This window comes from Carassius carassius, chromosome 34 (genome assembly GCF_963082965.1).
Source record: "Carassius carassius chromosome 34, fCarCar2.1, whole genome shotgun sequence".
NCBI lineage: Eukaryota > Metazoa > Chordata > Actinopteri > Cypriniformes > Cyprinidae > Carassius > Carassius carassius.
In genome coordinates, this window is record NC_081788.1 from 14,230,572 (window position 1) to 14,254,796 (window position 24,225).

General features: G+C 35.9%; 1 protein-coding gene and 1 pseudogene across 1 annotated transcript; one reads left to right on the forward strand and one right to left on the reverse strand.

Annotated features, from left to right (window-relative positions):
- The first annotated feature begins 3,612 nt into the window (after positions 1–3,612).
- On the forward strand, positions 3,613–11,992 carry LOC132114443 (regulator of G-protein signaling 7-binding protein A-like). The gene is made up of 6 exons (XM_059522566.1): positions 3,613–4,244; positions 6,200–6,366; positions 9,640–9,770; positions 10,026–10,170; positions 10,260–10,330; positions 11,026–11,992. The coding sequence occupies exons 1-6, from the start codon at positions 4,104–4,106 to the stop codon at positions 11,115–11,117; spliced, it is 747 nt and encodes a 248-aa protein (XP_059378549.1). The 5' UTR covers positions 3,613–4,103; the 3' UTR covers positions 11,118–11,992.
- A 1,190-nt stretch (positions 11,993–13,182) lies between these two features.
- On the reverse strand, positions 13,183–21,193 carry LOC132114444 (complement component C7-like; annotated as a pseudogene).
- Between the last annotated feature and the right edge of the window lie 3,032 nt (positions 21,194–24,225).

Genomic DNA, 24,225 nt, shown 5'->3' on the forward strand with positions numbered 1-24,225 from the left:
ATTTCTTGATGGGGTTTATTTTGTGATAATAGTAAACTGGCTGTACATTATCTCTTACATTTATTCTTATGTTCGTATGTTTTCTCTAGCACAATATAAAGCCACTCAAAGATCATTAAGAATTTATAATTTTGCAGCAGAGGGCATATTTCAACAATCAACAGGTTCTGCATTAGTGATTTTGAATTCACAGCAATAAACTCATCAGCAATAACATAATCATAGATGTTACATCTCAAGTAAAATCAAATTAATGCTTTAAATGATTATTAAAATTAACTAAAAATTTATATTAACAATTATTTTGATTATGTTTTAATGCACAACACCCAAAGAAGACTAAAATCAAAATCCACAGAAGAATGCTCTTAGAAAGCACTGGTCCTATAATTCCTGGTTTTGGTTTGATTATTAGTACTCAAATGCAATGATGTCTTTTGCTCCTTCATTTGTCACCATCCACTGGCTAGAAGTGGGGTGGGTTGTGATTTGGCAGATGAAGTAAGGACCCTTCATAATACAGTGACGAGAAAGAGAAATCCTAATAATAATTCTGGTGGTACGCTGTATATTTTCCCTTTGGAGTTCACACACTTCAATTATGGGTTGTAATTATGCAGACAGGCCCTGTGTATCAGAGGAGTCGTGTGTGGGACATGCCACCCCTGTGGGCTGCCTGTTACACGATCCAGAACAGGACAGTTCAGGGAATCTTATTGTGTGTTTATAGTCCAACAAACAAGTGTGTTGAAAGTCAAGTTAAAACACTGTTTATATGCACCATCAGCATAACACTGCAAGTAATGCTCCTTAGTAAAGGTGAAGCTCAGCAGATTGTTGAGTTTAATAGCAGCACTGAGTCATCTCTTCTCCTCTCTCACTCTGCTGAAGAGCTCTACAGGGAACCCATCTAGCAGCAGTGAGGAAGAGGAGCTGCCTGGCCGAGATCGTGTAGGCTACATCTGTGCTGTGTGTCTGGATGTCTACTTCAGTCCCAACATGTGGACATCCCTGCAGCCACATCTTCTGTGAGCCTCGTCTGATGATGCTGGCCAAGAACTGCCACCAATACACCCTGTCAATTGTGCAGAACCACCACAACACACGTCTTTTAGAAAGGTTTGTTTCAGAAAAAAAAGACGTCTTAAATTTTCTCTTTGGAAATGTGAACAGTAATAATAATAATTGTTGTTGTAATTTTCAGGAATCTTTTTGGGAATCATAAATTATTTATAATATAATTTGTTGTTACTGTTGTTGTTGTTGTTGTTGTTGATGATGATGAAGATGATTATGATGTTTTTTATACTTTATCAAAGGAGTTACCCAAGAGTTTTTTTTCTTAAAAACCCTAAACAAAACAACAAATCTAGCTGTTAAAAAAAATAATAATTAAAGAATAGCTAGCTAATAGCTAATAAAAAGCTACTAATATTAATTTATTTTATAATTTGTTGTTATTAATTAATACTATTATTATTGTGATTTGTCAAAGAGGTTGCAAAAACAGCTAACAATAATATTTTTAAAATGTGATTAATAAATTTGATGTGATTTTATTATTTGGAAATTTTTTCAAAACTGTTAATAATAATATCAACATTATTATTATTGTTAAATATAACTATTATTATTAATAATAATAAATAATAATATAAATAATATATTTTTTTCTCCGAAGCTCAGGGACACTTCATATATATCCAAACCAGCATTAAACAGAACATAAACAAAAAATGTTAGCGAGGAAAGAAGCAATACATAAAATGAAATAATATCAAAAGAGGGAAACGAGCAAAACAAAACAAAAGCTCTTCACTTGAAGACAATTAGGATTTACGAGCAATCGATTTTCTATGGAATTTCCTATGGGTTTAGATAGCGGTTTATATTTGTGAGTAAAATGTGGTTCACATTACTTGAAGAGATTTTCACATTATTTTTAACAACATAAAATACACACAGTCATACCTCAAGCCTGAATTTTTAAACCTTTGTGTGCTTTATAAACGTAAGTGGCTAACAAGTTGCTGCATAAAATATAAGTGGCTAAATGGACTAAAACTCATTAGAAGTTCCCAAGGGAACCCATGTAGCATTAGCCTTCTGAGTTGGCCTTCAAACTGTTCTGTAAAACAAGATTAACAACAAGGAGGGAATAAGTGCTGTGAGAATAGAGCTTAAGATCAGATCTGAGGGAGAAAGTTCATGACACTGAATAAAGTAGTCTTGCTTCACACTACGGACCTTTTTAGTAGGATTAAGCAAAAGTGAGCGCCTATTTTTCAGACTCTTTGGTTTTGGAAGTACTTTTTCCATTTATGTTGACCATAGGGATTTAAAAACATTTTCTCAGTGGCAAAATGAATGGGATTTTTTATTCCATTTGCACTGGTTTTTCAGTGATTGAATATAATTTAGGTTCTTCTATTGATTTCAAATGACATCAAATATAGCAGACAGAATCTGATCTGAAAAACAAGCTGTGTGAGATATGATAAATCTATTTAAAATGAGTCTGGGCTTTCTTAAAGTAATGCACATTACACTGAGTACACTAATGATTCACAAAAAAAAATAAAAATAAATAAATCACACATCCCACTCTTCACAGAACTGAACCAAACAGCCGTACATTCTTCCCAAAAAATACTAGTCTTGGAAACAGAATTTCCAGAAAGCGCGCTGTGCCAAATGGCCTCTACCAAGGTGCCATAAACTGTCGGATTTTTGGAGGTAAATCAATTTTTACATCTATTTCCCTGATTTCCCTCCTAAATAAACTTTGCAGATTCAGCTTTTATTCTTCATATGGTAGTAATGTTCATTGTTCTTTGTCTTGCTCTTTTTCTCTCCCACTTTCTATATATCTTATATGTCTTTCTTAGGCTTTCAAAACCAGGCATCACAGGGGCTACCGGCTTGATGCCTTCAGCTTTGAGGATGATTCACATGGCTGGCGATTTGACATGGACATGGTGATCATCTATATATACTCCGTCAACCGGGACATTGGCTTCATTATCTTCCGCTTCTTCTGCTATTTCATCTCCCTCTCTTTTTAAAGAGAAGGCACAGGGAAGCTGTCTGCAGTGTTTCAGATCTTTCAGGACAATAAAAAAGTCAGCAACAAGGGAATAATGCGCTGCACAGAGAGAAATGAATTTATGCAGCCAAAGTTCCAGAGCTAGATTATTCCATTTACTGTAAAGTTGAATCATGATTTTTCAGTTTGTGGTTTGCCTGATTACTGTTTAAAAGACCAGCTAAGACCAGGGGCCGGTTGCACTGCTTGGACTATAATCTTAAACAGTCAGTCATCAAAAAAAAAACTATTCAAGACTGGTCATAACATTTTTAACACAATTTACAAAAATGCAGACTGATCTAATTTGAATTGAAAAGTAAGACTACCCCTTGGCTAACTGCTAGTTGATCAATAGTTCTTAAGAGTCTTAACATTGTGGCATATTCATGCAATTGGATTATCATTTTTTTATTCCAGCAGGTTAGATAGATCTAAGCTGCCTATATGGTTTCTCTTGTTATATTTTTACTGCTTGCCTTTAGTGGCACACTTGAAGCCGTGAGCGCACTGGAGTTGGTGAATCTGTTGCATTAGTATTCTCATCCTATGAGAGTGCAGTGTGTTCAACCACGTCATGCCTCAAGCAACTGCACCTATCAAGGTTAGAATAGCGCTTTCTACTCTCAATAAACGCCATGTAGAGTATCATTTCAACTTGCGGCGCTTATTAGTTTATTTCGAGTAACGATCATTTGTCGCGGGGAGGTGTTCCGTTTAAAAGTGGCTGGTATTTCTTCGTTGAAGGACTATACGGGGCATCAAGAAATGTTTGCATCTGGTTCTTTGTTATCGCATTTCTCTCTGCTGAAGAAGATGAAGCCCTGCAAGGACACTTCAGCTCTCTGCTGGAGTGAATGAAGGTGACTCGGCTTCTGCATCGTGGCAATGCGGAGAGAATCCAGGAGCAAGACACGGGCAGATCGATCAATTGAGTAAGAAATTTACCAAACGAGCTGCGGCACATTGATCAATCAGCATTTTATATCAGGGCAGTTTCTTCACTTGATGTGTGTGCATGAGTTCTGCACCGAATGGGCGCAAAACCCGCCCCAGATCTGCCGGGACCATTTTCCAAATCGGCAGTAAACCCCCGTCCAGAGAGTCGGAGCGCCGGGAGAGCAGCGAGGCTCTGCGCGCCGTGGCGGACTGCAGAATGGTGCGTAAGCCTGCGTCATGACCCATGGCATTATTCCTCTCAGAATCCTGCTGATTGTTCAAGCATTATTTGAAATTCACGCAGGGTTCTGCAAGTGCCAACATCCTAAATGTATAATGCGACACTAGGGACGTTTTAAATCATTCTGGCTTGGAGGTCTGTGACTTGCGGTAGTTCCAGCTTCATTTTCTCGGGCTGATTTTTCAGAAACGTTTCATTTGGCAGATTATGGCATGGAGAGTTAGTGCTCCATTTTGAGTTAAAACTGCGAGCACATTTGGAACGCACACTGGCTTGTGTGCCCCATTAACAGGCAGAAGGCTTGTGGCAAGCCATGTTTAACATTGACCAATTGCTTTGAATTTTTTACATTTAATTCTGTGGTGCAGATTTAGCTGTTTATTTATGACTAATGTGTATTACAATTGTTGCTGGTAACTATTCTAGTGTTGCTAGTGCTGTGTAGTGCTGGAGTATTTGTAAGCAACTTATCGCCAGTCAGTAGTTGACACCTGACCCTCAGATTCCTATATGATTCAAAGACAAAAATATGCAGTGTGTGGAACAGTTACTTGTCACTATAGTAGTGAATGAATAAGTGCTAGTGGCTGAATAGACTATATGCTATTCATTACTGAAATAAATACTTGTTTTTATTATATATATATATATAATAAAATTTACATTTATATATATTACACAGATACACATACTGTTTAATACTGTATATGTTTTTAAAATGGCACAGCTTTTTAAATACCTAAAAGTACACTCTTGACATCAGTCAGTCAACTATTATAATATGATATCTGGATAATCAAGAATTATTTAATGATAGAGCTTTAGTAATTATAATTAACTCGGTAACCATGTATGAATGCATAGACATTTTAAATGAATTTAGGACTGGTGGTGGTGCATTGTTTGTCATTCAGGGTTTCTGTAAAAAAAAAAAAAAAAAGAACAAAGGGGAAAAAACAAACATTAATACTCAAATGATGATAATAATATTAATAATCCGAATTCTACTAATAAGAATAGTTAAAAAATGCACTAAGGATGAACGAGCTGCTGGACTCATGAATATTAATCAGGTTGTATCAGTTTGTGGGAACTGATTTGCTGAAATCAAAACAGAGACGATAATAAGTGAGCACTAGCCAATGAGATTGCCATTTGCGCATTACTTCTGCCCACTTCGCGCATGTGAGAGAAAGTGACGCGAGTCGTGCACCTTCACACTAAAGTTCAAGGTACGCCAAATACACAAACACAGGTGCGCTGCGCATCCATTGAGATGAACTGAAAAATATCACAGATCGCTTGACAGAGAGTGAAACTCTGAAGCGCTCAGTCAGAGAGAGTGTTCGGCGAGTGAAAATATATCTGTGCTAAACTTATACTTAGCCTCCAACTCAAACACTGGCGAGTAAAATCTGATAATTTATTAGCCAGTAGCTAATATTAGACATCATTTAGTTGCCAGAGTGAAGATTTAGTCGCATATGTGAGTGATTTACTCGCAATGTAAAGGGTTGAATATAACAATAGATTCTTAAGGTATTTATGTTTAATCAGCTTGCCATTAAACACTTCCTTTTACATTTATGCATTTAGCAGACCCTTTTATGCAAAATTACTTACAGTGCAATCAGGCTATACATCTTCCCCCCCCCCCCCTTTTTTTTGTTCCCTTTTCAGCAGATATTGATAAAATGGCATGAGCATCTGTTGCCTGTGGCGCTGCTCTCCAACTAATAGCCTGTTTTAGCTTTGTGACATTGTCAGGTTTTTTCAGTGTTCAGAATGAAAACAAATTCTTGGCATGTTGGATACATGTCATTTCATCAATGTGTTGTCACGTTTCATCTATCTGCTTCATAGATATTTGAGGTTAAAATGGTATTGTAAACCCTACATCTTCAGTTTGCATTTGTTTTTCTTTCTTCCATCAGGTTGTCCAGGAGTTCAATACACTTGTGGCCCTCTATAGGGAGTTGGTTATCTCTATTGGAGAGATTTCCGCTGATTGCCCCTCTCTGCGTGCGGAAATGCACAAGACACGCACAAAAGGCTGTGAGATGGCACGGACCGCACATCAAAATCTTTCTGCAATATCAGGGTAAAAACATAGTGCTGTACATGCATATAGCCCATGCTTTATGTATATAGCCTATATATATACTGTATATGTGCGACCAAATTTTTTCTGCCGGTGCGACTAATTTTTGTGACAGTCGCACCGCGTTGCCCATCTCATAAGCTCTTCCATTTCTGTTGTATTTGAGAAACATCAATTGGCAAACTAAACTAAACTAAACTGTGCTACGTTTCAGCAAAATTGTCCGAGCTCAGAACAGCTTTACTCGGGAGCCAAAGTTGATTTCGCGACACTGTTAGCACAGATGCGACAGTGCTGCGAGATACAGTGAGAAGCATTTAAATTTGCAGCACAATTATATGGTTACTGCGAGATCTAGTGAGAATCGTTCAAATTCTGCACAGAAATCTGTTATAAACACCGCTGACATATGTCAGGGAACAAGAAGCGGTAACGCTAACTGGAACCATGTTGTTGTGGTAGAAATAGTCGAATGAATCAATTATTCATTTCAGGGTTTGTATTACCTTTTGAGAGAGAAAATCAAGCACTTTTCAATGACTTTCAAACATTTCACACAACTATTTCCAGCACTTTAAAGCTCTAAGATGATCCAGTTTGAATGTTATTTTTAATGGGGTGAACAAAATATAGCCTACTTTGTGTTAAACAAACACTTATGTAAAATGTAAATACATAAAATCACAATTATAACCAGTAGACAGCAGCAGAGGAGCACTTGTTGGCTCATTTTAGTAATTAATTTCTACCTTTTCTCTATATTTTGAAATGATAAAATCACTACTATAAAATATCAAGTCATCAAGAAATCAGATTTTGTCAGAATTGTACACTTTCTTTGTGTATGAAGTAAGAAAAGTCACAAACTTTTCTTCAATTTGCTACTAAATCACACATAATCACTGAAGTTGGTCAGTTCCATATGCTAGAAAAATAATGGTACATTTAATAAGAGTGCTTAGTGCTTTACTGTCAAATCTGTATAAACAGATTAATGCAAAACAATAGTAATTTTATGATTAAATGACCTAAATGATCTTTATTTTGAATACCCCCCACACATCAACCCACCAGCGCTAGCAAATCTGCTCCTGGTGCACCATCTGTAGAACTTGGTGGCGCTAATGTTAGTCTGGAGCCCTGATATATATATATAAGTACTTACAGTACAGACCAAAAGTTTGGACACACCTTCTCATTCAAAGAGTTTTCTCTTTATTTTCATGACTATGAAAATTGTAGATTCACACTGAAGGCATCAAAACTATGAATTAACATGTAGAATTATATATGGAATTATATAGATAACAAAAAAGTGTGAAACAACTGAAAATATGTCATATTCTAGGTTCTTCAAAGTAGCCACCTTTTGCTTTGATTACTGCTTTGCACACTCTTGGCATTCTCTTGATGAGCTTCAAGAGGTAGTCACCTGAAATGGTCTTCCAACAGTCTTGAAGGAGTTCCCCGAGAGATGCTTAGCACTTGTTGGCCCTTTTGCCTTCTGTCTGCGGTCCAGCTCACCCCTAAACCATCTCGATTGGGTTCAGGTCGGGTGACTGTGGAGGCCAGGTCATCTGGCGCAGCACCCCATCACTCTCCTTCTTGGTCAAATAGCCCTTGACGCCTTCAGTGTGACTCTACAATTTTCATTGTCATGAAAATAAAGAAAACTCTTTGAATGAGAAGGTGTGTCCAAACTTTTGGTCTGTACTGTATACCATATATATATATATATATATATATATATATATATATATATATATATATATATATATATATATATATATATATATATATATATATATGTATATTACATGTTAACAGTGCATTTTAATGTGGGAGGGTCAATGAGATATTAAGCTGAACATTAGCTTCTTTAGCTTTGTTTGAATTTAATATTTTATTTAATTTTTTGTTTGTCAAGTTATAATTAGCTTGCAGTACCCCTGCGGCCCCTCTAGGGGTCATGGGTCCCCTGTTGAAATCATGTTATATATTATGAAGCTGACAAAATTTCACCTTCACAGCAACATTTAGATAATAAATATCAGCTAGTGCTGACAGGCTTACCATGCACTATATTTGGAAAGCAAGATTGTTGATTAAGCTGGAAATTATGCTTTCTGCTGTGCATTTACCATTAATCACAGATCTGTGACACGATTTCACATTCTAAGAACACTATAAATCTTTACTAAAGCTCTCAAATTGTCCTGCCCAATATTTCTCTGCTGCACTCGATTGCACACCACTCTGTTTGCTGTTAGGATGATAAAAAGGTTTAGAAAGTGACATTTTAAGCTGGTCTGTTTTAGTGGTCTGACAGCTCTCGTCAATGTCAAAATGATTGAGATGGCCAATCAAATCAAAGAAGGCAAGGTTTACTGTACACAAAAAAACGAGTGTGAATTCCAGCACCAAGCTTCAGTTTTTACGTTGAAAGAAAGCAAGGTAAGATGGAAGTAACAAACCATTTAATATCTGACAGCAGTTGCAATAGACATGTTAAATGATTGACAATCATGCAAACTACTGCTCAGATTGAATTAAAATAAGGTATCATTCATGTGATTCGTGTAATTCTGAACTGAATGTGATGAGACAAGACATGTTTTGGATTTCCGACAGCATACAAATATGTGCATATTTTAAAATATTATTTGCAAATAATTCAAAATGATTACTTTACAACTAGAAATAGTCAAAGAATGGTCAAGACATGGTTATGGCCTTGCTTATCTTTAATGCCTGCATTTGGTGCGTCTCTCTGTTCCAAGTAATTAAAGAACAGAAAAAGAAAGTATCCACTATGCCACAGCATTACACCTGGGAATTACAGAGCAGTAATTACAGGCGTGTAGTATTTTTATCATCAAGACTGATGTTTTAAAAGTAAAAATTGTGTTGGAACTGGCAAGTTTGATGTACTTCTGTGAATCAGTTCTGTTTCCAGACATCAGCTCAAAACTCAATTTGCAATTAGTCTGCTTCACATTTTAAAAATATTAAACTGATGGTCATACAGATTTGAAAAATAAACTGTTAAGCAATTTCAGTGCAAACAATAAATACACGCAAATTGAATATCATCAGAAGGCTGACAAATATCAAGATATGACTTTTAACATTGGACACTTTTTGTGGACTGCGAGGCATAGGAATGCAGTAAAATGTAACTTGTGAGAGATTAGACAGGTTGAAGTGCATGGCTCGGGGCCAGAACTCTGCAGAATCTAGATATAAGATGCATTATTGATGCTTTTTTCACAGCCCAGAAGATGGAGAAATACATCCGGAGATCTGCCGCCTCTTTATCCAGCTGCAGTGCTGTCTGGAAATGTACCTGACGGAGATGCTGAAGTCTGTGTGTCTGCTGGGATCCCTGCAGCTCCACAGAAAAGGTAATGCTGTTAGGGCGCCCCAGGGCTCTCGGCAAGAAACAGCCACACCAGCGACAGGAAACTGATATCGATGAAGCCTGGCTTGTCCAACTGTAGAGTATGTTTGCAGGAGTTGACACTGATAGTTTCTGTGTTTTGTATCTGATTTGAGCTTATCAGAAACATGGATGTAAATATGGATGCTCTTGGAGCAGGTTGACTTGTTGCCCTGGGGTCAAACCTTGAAATGTTTATGTCTCACCTTGTGTGTTCCAGGAAAACATTATTCAGGAGCTACAAAGGTTGACAATAAGAAGGAGGACAGCTCTGACATCCCAATCCTGGAAGACACGTCCTCCAATCTGCCGGACTGTCCGCAGACATACTCCCTGGTGGCCACAGACATTGAGAACATCGAGAGGTGAATAGTCTGAGCTGCTGAACAGGATCTCCATTTCTTTTACCATGAAACAGACAGTTTGACTCTGAAACGGTTCCTCAATGTTCTAGGGACATGACAGAAATGAAAAACCTGCTAAGCAAACTCAGGGAGACCATGCCTTTACCACTGAAAAACCAAGGTAGTATCACTCGGCATATTTTAGCTAATTTTAAAAGTTGTCTTTTTTAATATATTTTAAACTTGAATTTATTCCTGTAATGGTAAAGCTGAATTTTCAGCAAATATTACTCCAGTCTTCAGTGTCACATGTTCCTTCAGAAATTATTCTAATATTCTGATTTGCTGATATTTCTGATTATTATCAATGTTATAAGCAGCTGCTTAAAATTGGTGGAAACCTTGACATTTTTCACTTTGATGAATAGAAAGTTTAAAAGAACAGCATTTGTCTGACCCCTATTTGGATATTTTGTAACACTGTAAATGTTTTTACTGTCATATTTTATTAATGCATCCTTTCTGAATAAAAGTACTTTTGAATGGTGATATATTTAAGATTCACTTAGAATTAAAGATGCTCTTATACTTAACAGGATTATTTGCCAGAAAATAATAATAATAATAATAATGCAGTTATTATCCACATGTCCCAAGTGGCCACATTATTTTTTTTATTTCCAATTTAGAAATTTCGGACTTTAGCAATATTTTTATTTTATTCCAAATTTTGATTTGCAAATTGTAGCTAATGCTGCCTAGATGGTAACAAAAATTTGACTGTTGAATTAAAAATAATGTTTTATTAAATGTATATATTGGCCAATGAAAGGACAGCTGATTCTTTAATGGTTGTCTGTTTTTGTGTCAACACAGATGACAGCAGTTTGTTGAATCTGACGCCATACCCCTTGGTCCGGCAGAGAAAGCGGCGTTTCTTTGGCCTCTGTTGTCTGGTGTCTAGCTAAGAGCTGTCTCTCCCAAAATCCAGTCACAAATGACTGAGTTTCCTCACAATGTGTGACACTCACCGAATCAACAGTACTACTGCCATTTCCCAAAGAAGTGCTTTCTTTTAGTGAGTTCTGTCCAATTTCCTACTGCTATGAGAATAAATAGTAATATCTGTGTAACATCAGTAGTCATACAAACACTATATTATATTTGATCAGTATGACAGATTTTCATTTTTAACTGAATGTTCGTCTACATTATGCTTAGTAAAGAAAATGGTTTGTAGTATGAATATTGCTATGTTTGTCCACACGATTCATATGCTGTGCTTTTTGTCAAGACAGGTGTTGTACTGAGGCATTCAAGAGTCCAGAGGTTATGATGCTAAACATTTATGATGCTTTAAAAAAATACTGCACAATACGAGTGAGTGTGATATCTGTCGGTTTGATCTGATTTTATTTGTATTTTTTGCTGTTACAATATTTTTACTACGGTATTATTTAGTCTTCCATAAACCGAAATCCTGTAACTTTTATTCCCCCTTTTTGTTTCAGCCTTTAGGAGTATACAATACCTGAAGAAGCCTTTGTAAATAAAGAATATATCTATAAATGGGAATTTTAGAGATGTACAATGTAAACGCACTGTAAAAGCGATCTGAAATATTTTTCAAAACTGTGATTCCTTTAAAGAGATAGTCAGTAAAGGGTGGCATGTCTATCCATCTGGTGTGATATAAGTCCAGATTGGAGGGACTCAGCATGGGTCTTGCTTATTAATAACAGTTCTAAATGTGTCAGGCATGGTGAAGATACTGTAGTGTCTATGAAAAAACGCAGTGTCGTTTTACATTCATAATAAACCTTTTTATAGTGATTTAACAAAACTGGAAGTTTGTGTCTTATATTAAGAATTATGTTTTATTTAGCATACTAAACACCATAAGAAAAGTAAAGAAATTAAATCTGTAGAATAATAAAAGTCAGTATCAATAGATATTACCCTCTTTTCAGAGAAACTCAGATTAGTCAGATTTTCAGTAGGAAACAATATAAACCTTCTGATATGCACCCTATTATCCACAATTCTCGGAACAACCGGTCACAGGCTCCCATTTCAACATCTCCCATTAAATGTATCACGTATGGATCTCAGTCAGTTATGGGTAATTGGATTTGTTAGCACATTAATAGGGAGGCTGTGAAATTTGCACCTGGCAGCAGTGCCTAACCTTTTACTTTCTCACAACAAGGCTGAAGCAGTAATGGGAAAAAAAAGCATTTCCAGGAACAGACATGGTTTTCAGGTTAATTATTTGGCTGTAATGTTGACGCTGGACAAGCTTTTGGCCGAATCTGGGCTGGATGTCAGGAGTTTGGCAGGACGTCTGGAGGTGGCTCAATACGATCCTTTCAGAGTCCAGTGGAAGTCCAGAACAGGTTGACAAGAATACACAGCCATTTTGGTTTAACGTGTGCTTTTTTTTCAGTTTTTTAAGGTTTTTAGGTTGACCAAAAAGTCAAGGAAGGCAAAGACACATAGTTTAGCTTTGTTTTTTGTTTTTTTTTCTGTAACTGATAAAAAAAAAAGTTTGATTTATTATTATTAATATATTTTTTAATGCACTTTTAGCAGATACACTTGTTCCTTCTCTTCCAGGAAAACAAACCAAAAATGTAAATGACATTCTGCACTACACTGCTTTTTCTAAGGATAATGTATTTTTGTAGGCCGAACAGTTTTTTTTTTTTGGTTAAATGCCTGAAATAAGTTCTTTTACTTATCTTACTAAAGGCAGTTACAGAGGTTGTCAGGACATTAAATCTCATATACTCACTAGACTAGTGCACTTTCACAGACTTTTGTTTATATTTGCGCTTCTGCAAAAGATTCTTTTAGGCTTTAAATTTGATAAAGTTTGTGAAGACTATCATGATTAACAAAAATTCAAAAGCCATTGGAAAAATCTTAATGGGCTGAAGCAACCAGGGTGATGCTATCTTCCGGGTTGGCCTATGAAAACAAACAGCAGAACTGTATTCCTGGTCCTGACCGAACTTACTGATTTACCTTGACTGACTGAATCTTCTGCAAACCTAAGAAAACTGCTACAGGAATCCTTCTCAGGGTTCAACATAAATTGTTACACTTTAATATGTAAGTGAGGCTCTGAGATTATAACTGACAGGGTTGAATGCTGACAATTTTGAGAGCCTCTCCTCTGCATTTCCTCACAGCCGCCTCACATTCTGTCATTGTCACTGGTGCAGACGCTCCTTCCTGCTGCACGCACACATGGATCCAGGCATCCTGGGATGAGCATTCCTCACTTGTCTTGCAACGGCAGCTGTTCGTTTGCTCTACAATGACACAATTGTTACAACCAAGCATTCCTGAATATTGACTAGTTGCGACATTTTCAATCTGTACATAGCTCTTTTCTAATAAGCTTCAAAAATACATTAGCAAGAATTTACAATTTCAAGCCAATGGATTCCTTAAAAAGCAGTTTTTGATTTCTGTGGTTAGCGTTATTTGAAGAGACTTCCATGATTTGTTTCACAACATTAAAACATTGTGGTACATTCATGTTTGGGTATGAAAGCATGTACTTTGTGTTTTAAAACAAAAGGTGCTAATTTTGTCGAAAGTCAAGTCAGTGTTAATCACCAAACTTCAAAATGTCAAAATAAATTAAAAAAATGTCAAAATGTCTTGACACTCAGATTTACTTATTACAAAATATTAAAAACAAACAAAAGATATTTTTAAAAACAGAAGTAGTTATGAAATTACATATAAAGATTTATATTTAATATAATAGTTTTAATCTAAATATAAACCATAATGTATTTTAATTTAATTGCAATTAATATGCAATTAATTGTCTGAAAACATTACATTCAGTTTGCACTTAAGTATATTTTTTGAAGTATATTATTTCCTTGTTAAGTACTGTTTTTAAAAGTAAGCTAAAGCGTACTTCTTTTTCACAAGGGGATATGTTCTATTATTTTATAATCCCTCACCATCACACATCTCCCAGAGCGTGCAGTCCGGACAAGCAGTGGATGAGCGATGTGGCCACTGGCAGGCACTGTCTTCAGCAAGAGTGTACTGATTTCCCAGACAGCGCATAGCCTGTACTTTACACAGGCTCATTGTCCGTGCCCGACCGCGCTTCACATCAGTGGCACATATCTCCAGGGAAGACCTGCAGAAGAGGGAAACACACAACCCTTTGGCTCTATGGCTATATAGAAATACCTGTCCTGTCTAGGAACATACTTGCACTCGTGGGGTACTTTACAGACACATTTGTCCTTCGACAGGTTCTCCCATGGCTGGCACTGCACTGGCACAGTGGTTGACTTTAAAACTAGTGGAAAACAAATAACTTTTACTTACATTTTACTCACACTCAAATTTTTTTACTTACATTAATTCTTTTTTTTTTTTTTTTTTTTTTGCATCAATACATTTCAAATTTTGTCAAACAACCTTGTAGCGGTTGACTCTTTTCAATGTTTGTGTGTATCTACATTTGACATAGTGTACAAAACTGCACAGCTTCCACCTGTGAGACAACTGGTTTCTTTTGGCTGTGGTGACCAGGAAAGGCCAGCGTTGCACTGAATCTCAGCCGGACCTTCTCTGACTTTCCCTTCAGGGCAGGAAAGGGAGACAGCTTCACCGATGTTATAGGTAAGCTTCCACGGGCTTCCAGTGACATCTGGAGGAAGCTGAGGTAGATCACATAATGTTTCTGCAGACAGCAAGCAACATTTATTTTAAAACATATATAACATATATGGTTTCTCATTTCTCAGAAAAGTCAAATATTAAGGATGCCATAAAATTAATTTAGAAAGTTAATAATGAATCAATAACTGAAAAAAATCTAAATATGTAAAATATTAAATATATAAAATATGCATTATGTTTGTAATGGTTTCTTGTTCTCTTAAATGTATAATTTAAATCATTAAAACAGCAGTTATTATATATGTCACAAACTATATCTTACAAAAAATGTATGTTTATATCATTTAATATTTAAATAAAATGTAAATAATCCTAAAGAAGTTCCTCACTAATTAATCATTTATGAAGACATGGTTTCATATATATATATATATATATATATATATATATATATATATATATATATATCAGCTCTAAAAAGTCATATTCACTTACTCTTGCACTCTATTTGATGTCGGCCCCAGTCTAGATTTTCTTGACATTCTGCTATAGGATCCCCAATCAGGTGAAAGCCCTCAGTGCATGCATACTCAATCTTACTGCCTACTGGATATGCATCTTTGGGGTACTGCAATTAGGGGAAGACAAAAACATTATAACGTCTCAAAAAACATATTCAATCACATTTTAATGGAGAATATTTAATAAATTATTTTTTACCAAAACAAATCCGTTAGCAAGGAAGGGGGGGATTTTACAACTTTTCCTGGGTGTTAAAGAATTTTCAAAGCAGTGAGGCTCCATTGAACTGAAAATAGGTCAAAACCAATAAGTCAGGTTTCCACATAGTGGCACTATTGCTGCACAGTAATATTCTCTAGGTCTCTAGCAACTTGTAAAGAACAGCCTATTACAGCCTTTCAGAACAAAGCTTTGTACTGTTGAACAGGCGTTTGACCGCTACTCACCGTAGGTAATCTAATTCCTGCACATCATCGCAGACTGTCGTCTCCACAGCGTTCCCAATACAGTCCCTGCCGCCTGAAGGAGCGGGACGGCTACAGGAGCGGCTCCGGCTTTTCTGACCTTCCTTGCAGGTGCTCCATGAAGACCAACAGGCCCAGTCTCCGTGAATCACTCCTGAGATAAAAAGACATGAACTGGACACTCAAAAACAAGTATAGTGACCACAAAAGATATTTGGATACTTAAAGGGATACTCCAACCCAGAATTAAAATTTTGTCATAAATCACTTACTCCCATGTCGTTCCAAACCTGTAAAAGCTTCGTTCGTCTTCGGAACACAATTTCAGATATTTTGCGCCAGTCACCGTAGCGCCAGTTTGGAAAACAACTGCTGAACGCAAACTGCGTACCCTATTCTGTGTCAGCCACAACACAAGGATGCGCTACTTTCTTTCAAATCAAAGCGTAAGTTCATGTAGAAAATGTATTCTTGTGGCGCTGCTGATGCAGAAGAGTTTACGCAGTTGTTTTCAAAAATGGCCCTAAGTCATTATTTTTGATTTCTTCTCATACAAAAAGTATTCTCGTCACTTCATAATGTTATGGTTGAACCACTGATGGCAGATGGAATATTCTGATGATGCTTTTCATACTTTTCTGGACCTTGACAGTGTATTTTACTTGGAGGTCTATGGGAAAATCACAAGCCTCCCGGTTTTCATCCAAAATATCTTAAATTGTGTTCCAAAGACGAACAAAGCTTTTATAATTTTGGAATGACATGGGGGTAAGTTATTAATGACAAAATTTTAATTTTGGGGTGGAGTATCCCTTTAAGCCACACTTAAAGTGAATGATTAAAACATAAATTGAGCATGTTTATATTTACAGAGTAAATTCCCAATCACATATCATAAATCAAAATCATACACTAAAAAAGAGAAAAATAGAATAAAAATTAAGTTTTTAGTTATTATTGTAAAAAGAAATGTTTACATTTATAAATCAAAATAAAATATATAAAAATATAAATGTATACATTTAATATATACAATATATACAATTTAATATAATTAAGAATTGCAATTTTCTTCATAGCTGAGTTTCCATAATTGATTAAGCATTTTTTTGTTTATCCCTTTGTATGTTTTAACTTGACTTGAATTTATTCAAATTTCCCAACTCGTTAAATAATAAAAAAAATTCAATTGGGATTGTCATATTTTGGGGACTGTAGCTTTACAAATTTTGAAAACCCCAGATCGATGCAATATTAAATTAAGTGATTAATCTGTACCTGGCTGTTCATCTTGCGGCGTCCCATACTCACACGCCTGGCCTACGGTGCCTGGTTTACACACACACTTACAGACGTCATTGTCAAGCATGCGCAGCCCGTTGTTCTTGCATTCTCTGCAGTGACATGAGTGTTTCTCGCTGAGGTAAGTCTCAATTGCGTGCTTTAAATGATGTTTTTTCACCCCCGCACATGATACCTCTTTCACCAGCTCATGGAGAGGTCTGAGCTGCACGAATCAGAAATTCACACATGGTTTCTCATATAAGAATGAAATCATTGCATGTGTTTCAATTATATGATTAGCATAGCATACACTATTTGTTATTATAACAGCCTTATTTGCATACAACAACCATATATTAACATTGCTTTTCCAAACCAACCTTTTGTTTGATGACTTTTGGATACTCTTTCACTGAACCCGACCACTGTGAGAATGCCCTGCCATTCTCCACTAGTGTGTTTTTGTTTAACATTGACAATTTTGCTATAAATGCAGGAGCTCCACCATATATATTGGTGGTCATATCATTTTTTGGTATGCTTTCATCTGATTTGGAAACACAAAACAGAATATTATTATACAGTACATTGCCTGTATACAGAAACAAGTATGAAATTATTGCATATGTGTGCAGAATTTTGTCTTCCAAATGTAAAGTAAAGCATCAGTTAAGCATTTATGGTTTGAATTTGCTTTCTTTTTCTAAATGACTTACAAAATCGTTGAGCCTCGCTAAATGTTTCTTCACGGCAATTTACTGTGGTCCATCTGATGAAAAACAGGATAGAATGGGACGTTTCAACACAATGTTTATAGTCTCTTTGCACAGATTCTAAGTAAAAAGAGAAAATAGACAGCTGTTAGACAGTGCAATGACCTTGAATGAAAAACAACATCAACAACTTCTCATGTAATAATGAAACAAATATGTGACATACAGACTACTCACGCAATTTTTGAATGACATCTTGGCTGGCCATCATAAATAATCTAAACTGGCCCCCAAGAGAGCCCTCTGAAATGTAGTGGGTCCCAAATCTCTCCAGCACATTACGATAGGCAGCATAATCATATGTGACCGGTAAGGACAGCAGTGCTTTCCAGAACTCTTCTGAAAGTGGCAGATATTCTGGGGCCTGGTTTTGGAACTGGGCCACATCCACATCACTCTTCATGATAAGCAGATTTTTGGACTGAAAGGAGAGCAAAGTTTCAGATTTTAATATTTGGGCATATGTTGACTTAAACATTGTTTTAAAGCAACAGAAAATTCAGAGATTGTGAGACAGTTAACCTAAAATTAATGCCTAAATCCCCATGTTAACTTTTAACTTTTAAAAAAAAATAATAATTTGTTACCATTACCTAATCTAATGCATTACTGCTCAAAATGTCAATAAATAAATAAAACATATGCTTGAATGAATTATTCATAATAATATCTATAACATTAATTCAAAAGACAAATAAGGTGACATTTCCTTTCATGCCGACTTTAATCTTGGATTATAACTTTTGTTGCCGAAGACAGCCACACAGTGCTCGAATTTCTCATGGATTTTTTTTAGCAATAGACAACCAATTGTAAAATGGATCAGTGCTTATTAATTTATGTATTAATTATGAACTGTTGAAGAAGTATTCACAGGCTGCATTTAGTTTTAGATTCTGTTTAGTTTTAGATTGCAGTATCTGAGGAGAAAATATTAAAAATATCGAACAGCAATAGCAAATGCCTTAACTGAAGCGATGTGACAGTGTTATTTCTGCAGTATTTCAGAAGATTTACAGCTTAAAGAGCAGATTGTGTCAGCATTTGCTCTTGTACACAATCACGTCACATCTGCAACCAACAGTGTTAACCACATACACAGAGTAAAATATGAAACAAAACATAATATTATGTTAACCCAGGGTAAAAATTATTTCAAGAGTTATTATCAATATTATATAGTGAATATGTTGTAGCATACGGTACCTGAGACTGTAACAGTTCGTTATGGAAGACATAATCGTCATGCCCATAAGCTGTGCCGGATGTTCTTGAATGTTTTTCAATGTGAGTAAGGTAATGCCAAGAGCTGTCATAGGATTCATCTGTAAAATCATTTTTTGCTGTGACCTGGCAAAAACAAATGCAGAAACTGAGATAAAACTTAATAGAAAGTCTCCCAGATTCTGCTCTTGCACTGGCGACGTGTTCTGCTTTGTGTATCTCATAAGTCTTATTTATCTTAATCTAATAAACTGTGAAATTTAAATGACCTGGAAAGTGTATCTGAGGACACTTTGGGGAAGTCTGTATAGGTCCCTGTGGTCTCCACTGAAGGTCTTTCTACACAGACCTCCAAAGCTTTTGGTGTTGATAACTGTTCCTCTTGCCTCTTTCCTCAATGCATCAAACCTTTAGTGCAAACATTCACAATCATAGTGGCTTTAGTGATCTGTCTGTGAATGTATTATTGAAATATGGAATACGGAAACAAGCAGATGACAGATATCATTAAGTTACCCGTGACCAGTGAGCTCTACATTCGGTGGAGGTTTTTGCAGGCCACAGATCACTTCACTGTCACATTTCCACTCATCTGAGCCATCTTCACAGTCTTGATCTCCATTGCACACCAGAGACTGACTGATACATTTCCCTTCAGAGAAAAATTATTCAACATTCAACTTAAAACTCTGTTTAACTTTTAAAGACGTTCAAACAAGTTTCATATCAAAATAAGTACCTGACTGACAGCGAAAACGTTCTCCACAACCCTCCTCTAGAGGACAGACCTGAGCTGAAATGCATGATTGTGTGCGGGTTGAGCTCCCAGTGCAAGGCTGACCACCAAACTGAGAGTAGACTGCAATGGAGCGGGTCTGTGTCTGTAATGTCCACATATGTCAGTATACAGATACCTCAACTACATTTACAGAAATGTATACAGCATACTAGACAGCAAGCAATTATTTAGTGTAAGATAGATGTACATTGTTAGTGATGCATGTCTAAGAACAGGTCAGAAACAAAACACTAGTCCCACCTGTGTTTTGGAGCAGCCATCACAGGCAGACCAGCTTTCAGGGGACCAGGGTCCCCACTTGCAGTGCACAGGTTTAGACACAGACCTGATGGACCTCACTGACACTGCACTGATTCAGAAGCAAGCTCATTAAAATGATGTCACCAGAATTACAAAATATGCTACTTTATATATGTACTCTGGCCACAAAAATATTTGGACATTTTTAAACAAATGACACTGGAGCTTTTCGCAGAACTAACTTCACTGCCTTCACCCAGGTGTCCTATTGGAGTATATTACAGTATTCAGTATACATTAGATTTTACAACAATATGAAAATACCACAAAGTATTCAAATAAAAATAAAAAACTATAGATTCATCGCGTAATTCAATTAAATGTTTGGTTTCACATTTTATGTTGTTATACAATGCAATGGCATTTTAAAGTGTGATTTCAGTGTCAGATACTTTTTGCGGCCACTGTCTAAGAATATTTTATGTTCTATCACATTAAAACTGCCATGCATATAAACATTTTACATTGCATTCAAGCCATACATTTTGTATTCAAGCTATACAGATAGATAGACAGACAGACAGACAGACAGACAGATAGATAGATAGATAGACAGACAGATAGATTTACAGTGATTTAGTTATTTACAATTATTGCTCATAAAGCATTAGGAAATAAAGTACATATTGCGGCAAAGTAGTTTTAGTTACTTACTGTATAACTGCTGCGGAAGACAACAGAGAGACAAGAAAGACTTCATGCAGGAACACACACTAAAAACAAAGTTAAAATGAAAAACTGTTTTCCTCCTAATAACCCCATGCTAGCAGTTGTGGGGGGGGAAAATGCATTTTATCAATATTGCATTAATCTTGACAGTTTACAGTTTACTCATTTGTGTCAGTGTAAAGCATTGTGCTTTAAAAGTATATTTGTAGTGGTCCCTTATGCAGGAATGTATATATAAATGCTTACCTTCATTGTTATAATCCAAAGCAACATACAAATTCTCTCCAAACTGTCTTTACTGTGTGCAGCTACAGGAAACACTCCCAGTTCCTGTTTTATCTCACAACAACAAGTCTTAAGCGGGAAATGATCATTTCTCTGCCAAAAAAAAATGCATGTGACAGCACAATCCTCATTTCACTGGAATGTGAGTGAGACTCAGGGGATAGAAAGAGCACATAACTCTCTCTAATGGCTCTAGAGGATTTATGGCGCACGCTGAGAATTAAACGGTCAGTTATGGATGTCCATTTGAGTAAATAGACAGATTAAATCATGTTTGCTTAGGTAGCTGTCATGCATCTAATGAGAATTAGACATCTACATTCGATTCTCTGTCAGGTAAACACAATAAACACTTGATGGAAACAAAGCACCATTTCTTTCCATCCAATTCTGCAACATTAAAAGAATAGTGAATAAAAGAATGAAAATTACTCATCCTCAGGCCATTACAGATGTAGAAGAGTTTGTTCTTACGATTTATTTAGAAAGTTTAGTTTAGACATTGTACTAACTATAAGTAACTTTATAACTACATGTCACCTAACTCTCATTAGGGTTAACAGAATAATTTGACGTACTGTACTTGCAATGTTCTGTGAAGTGAAAATCTGCGTGTTTGTAAAAAAAGTTGTTAAATTGTTTTAACTATAAACCCTTAAAATACCAGTCCTTAAACCATAATAACACTTCTTCCAGTGAAAATATTCACTTTTAAATGCTACTTAATCTATGCTGAAGTTAAAAATTCCTTAATGGATTAGTTTCTTCCAATACTGCAGCTTTTCGTTTCAGAATAGGTTAAATGATTTAGTGGAGTCATGTGGATTCCTTGTGGATTATTGTGTTGTTTTTATCAGCTTGTTGAACTCTCATTCTGACAGCATCCATTTACTGTGGAGGATCCATTGTTGAGCAAGTGATGTGATGCTAAATTTCTCCAAATCTGGTCCGATGGGTGAGTACATTTACAGAAAATGTTTCATTTTTGGGTGAACTATCCCTTTAAGAAGCTTCAAATGTGGATTATTTAATATATATCCTCTTTTAGGTTTAATACGTCTTGTTTACTGGAAAGGTCACTGTATTAAAAAAAAATCTCCTGATGTATCTCCTAAGAGAACGACAGCACTTTCCCAGCATATAGATCCCTTTGTGAATAATAATGCCTTATATTGTCTCTGTGTCAGGGGTTAATCGCCATGCTTTTCCGCTTCTTAGACCTCAGAATCCACAGTTCCTCTGACGATCTCATTTGCATAATTAAAAGGTAATTGAGTTTCTCAGTGAGCCCCTCATCAGCAAGCTGTTATTCACAACATGTTCAGCAGGCAGGTAAGGCATCATAAATTCATGTCAGAGTCATGGTCACACAGTCCTTTCTTGCATGAGTCGACACAAACCAAAATATATACGTTTAATATTATTTAACATTAAAATGCACAGAGCAGGAAATCTTCAACTGGACCTGGGAGCGCTGATATGTTTCTTCATTAACACTTTGATGTTTCAAATCATTTGTATCTTGATGAATGAATGGGAACTTATGATATCAGGAGCTGAAAAAAATATTTCTGTTTTAATTACCTTTAGCTGGCACCAGCTACAATATTCTTCAAAACACTCACTACACTCATTCATTCAAAGCCATGTGTGTTGTTCAGTGGGGTCTACCGTCTGAGACCAGTAGTGAAAGGGTTTTTCATTATCTAATTGAAATGGATTTGAATTAAAAGTTTAATTGAAAAACTAACAGAGCATGTTAGTACTTCATGTATCTCTCCTTTAAATTTAATGACAGCAGTACTCAAACTGTAGTTTGTTTAAAACTTGACGATAATGTTCTCCAGCGTGATTTAAGATGATCCATAGAGCATCTTGAGCATCATTGGAAGAACATCTGACCGGCTGTCCCATAACTTCAGTGACAGAAAAAGTAAGAATATGGAATTTTTTTGTAATTGTTTTTTTTTTCCAAAAAGAAAACTTCCCTGGTTCCAATTAGATTTAGAATTCCATTTCCAATGGAGTCCTAGACTTGAGGACCCCATTTAGTTTGCTAGATGACACATGGAAACACTAGATGTAGAATACATACTGTATACTCAAAATTTATTCAAAAGTTTGAGGTAAGATTTTTTTTTTCAGCAAGGATGTATTAAAGGGGTCATATGATTTTTTTTTTAAAGAACATTATTTTGGGTATTTGGTGTAACAGAATATGTAGACATGCTTTAATGTTCAAAAAACACATTATTTTTAATAATATATTTGCCTCTCGCAAAATCCCTCCTTCCATAAACGCAGTCTGCACTGATTGGCCTTGTAATTGGTCGAACACATGACTGCTTTCTTTGTGTGAACATTTGGGTGGCATTACCTAAATATTTCCACATAGTGACATAGACATGTGGGGCCGTGTTTGAACGTGGCATTTTAGGGGGGCGTGACAGAGTCTTAACTTTGATAAAGAATATCTCTTTGGATTTGAGACTTTAGTCTTTGCAACTTTACAGATCTTCTTTATGCACCAAGAGCTTGTAACAGTCCAAAGAGAAAGGAAACATTGAAATCGCATCATATGACCCCTTTAACTTGATCAAAAGTAATGTAAATATATTTATAATGTTACAAAAGGTTTCCATTTCAAGTAAATGCTGTTCTTTTGAACTCTACAAGGATTCTGAAAATTCTGTTTTCCAAAGAATATTCAACCGTTTTCAAACATGGATAACGATAAGAAATGTTTCTTGAGGAGCAAATTAAAATAATTTCTGGATGATGTGACACTCAAGACTTGAATAATGGCTGCTTTTAAAAAATTCAGCTTTGCCATCGCAGCAATAAATACAATTTTACATTCCTTAAAATATATACAGTACTAGACAGAAAACAGTTATGTTAAAATGCAATAATATGTGCATCAGCGAGTATGTTTATGAGAGTCTTTTAAAAACTGATGTGATAATGGAAACTTCAAGTAATATTGAATGGTATCTTCATCCACTTTTCTTGAGTGCTCTGTAATGGGACTAGAAAGGAGCATTCGTATATTCGGTTTGTGGTTCTGATGACACAAAACCTAAGAATCCAGCTT

Bases quoted from the DNA above. Each gene is read 5' to 3' on its own strand.
- LOC132114443 (XM_059522566.1), top strand. From the start codon at position 4,104: ATGAGTTCTGCACCGAATGGGCGCAAAACCCGCCCCAGATCTGCCGGG. The intron at 10,171-10,259 runs GTGAATAGTCTG...TCAATGTTCTAG, and splicing joins GACATTGAGAACATCGAGAG to GGACATGACAGAAATGAAAA. The intron at 10,331-11,025 runs GTAGTATCACTC...GTGTCAACACAG, and splicing joins TTTACCACTGAAAAACCAAG to ATGACAGCAGTTTGTTGAAT.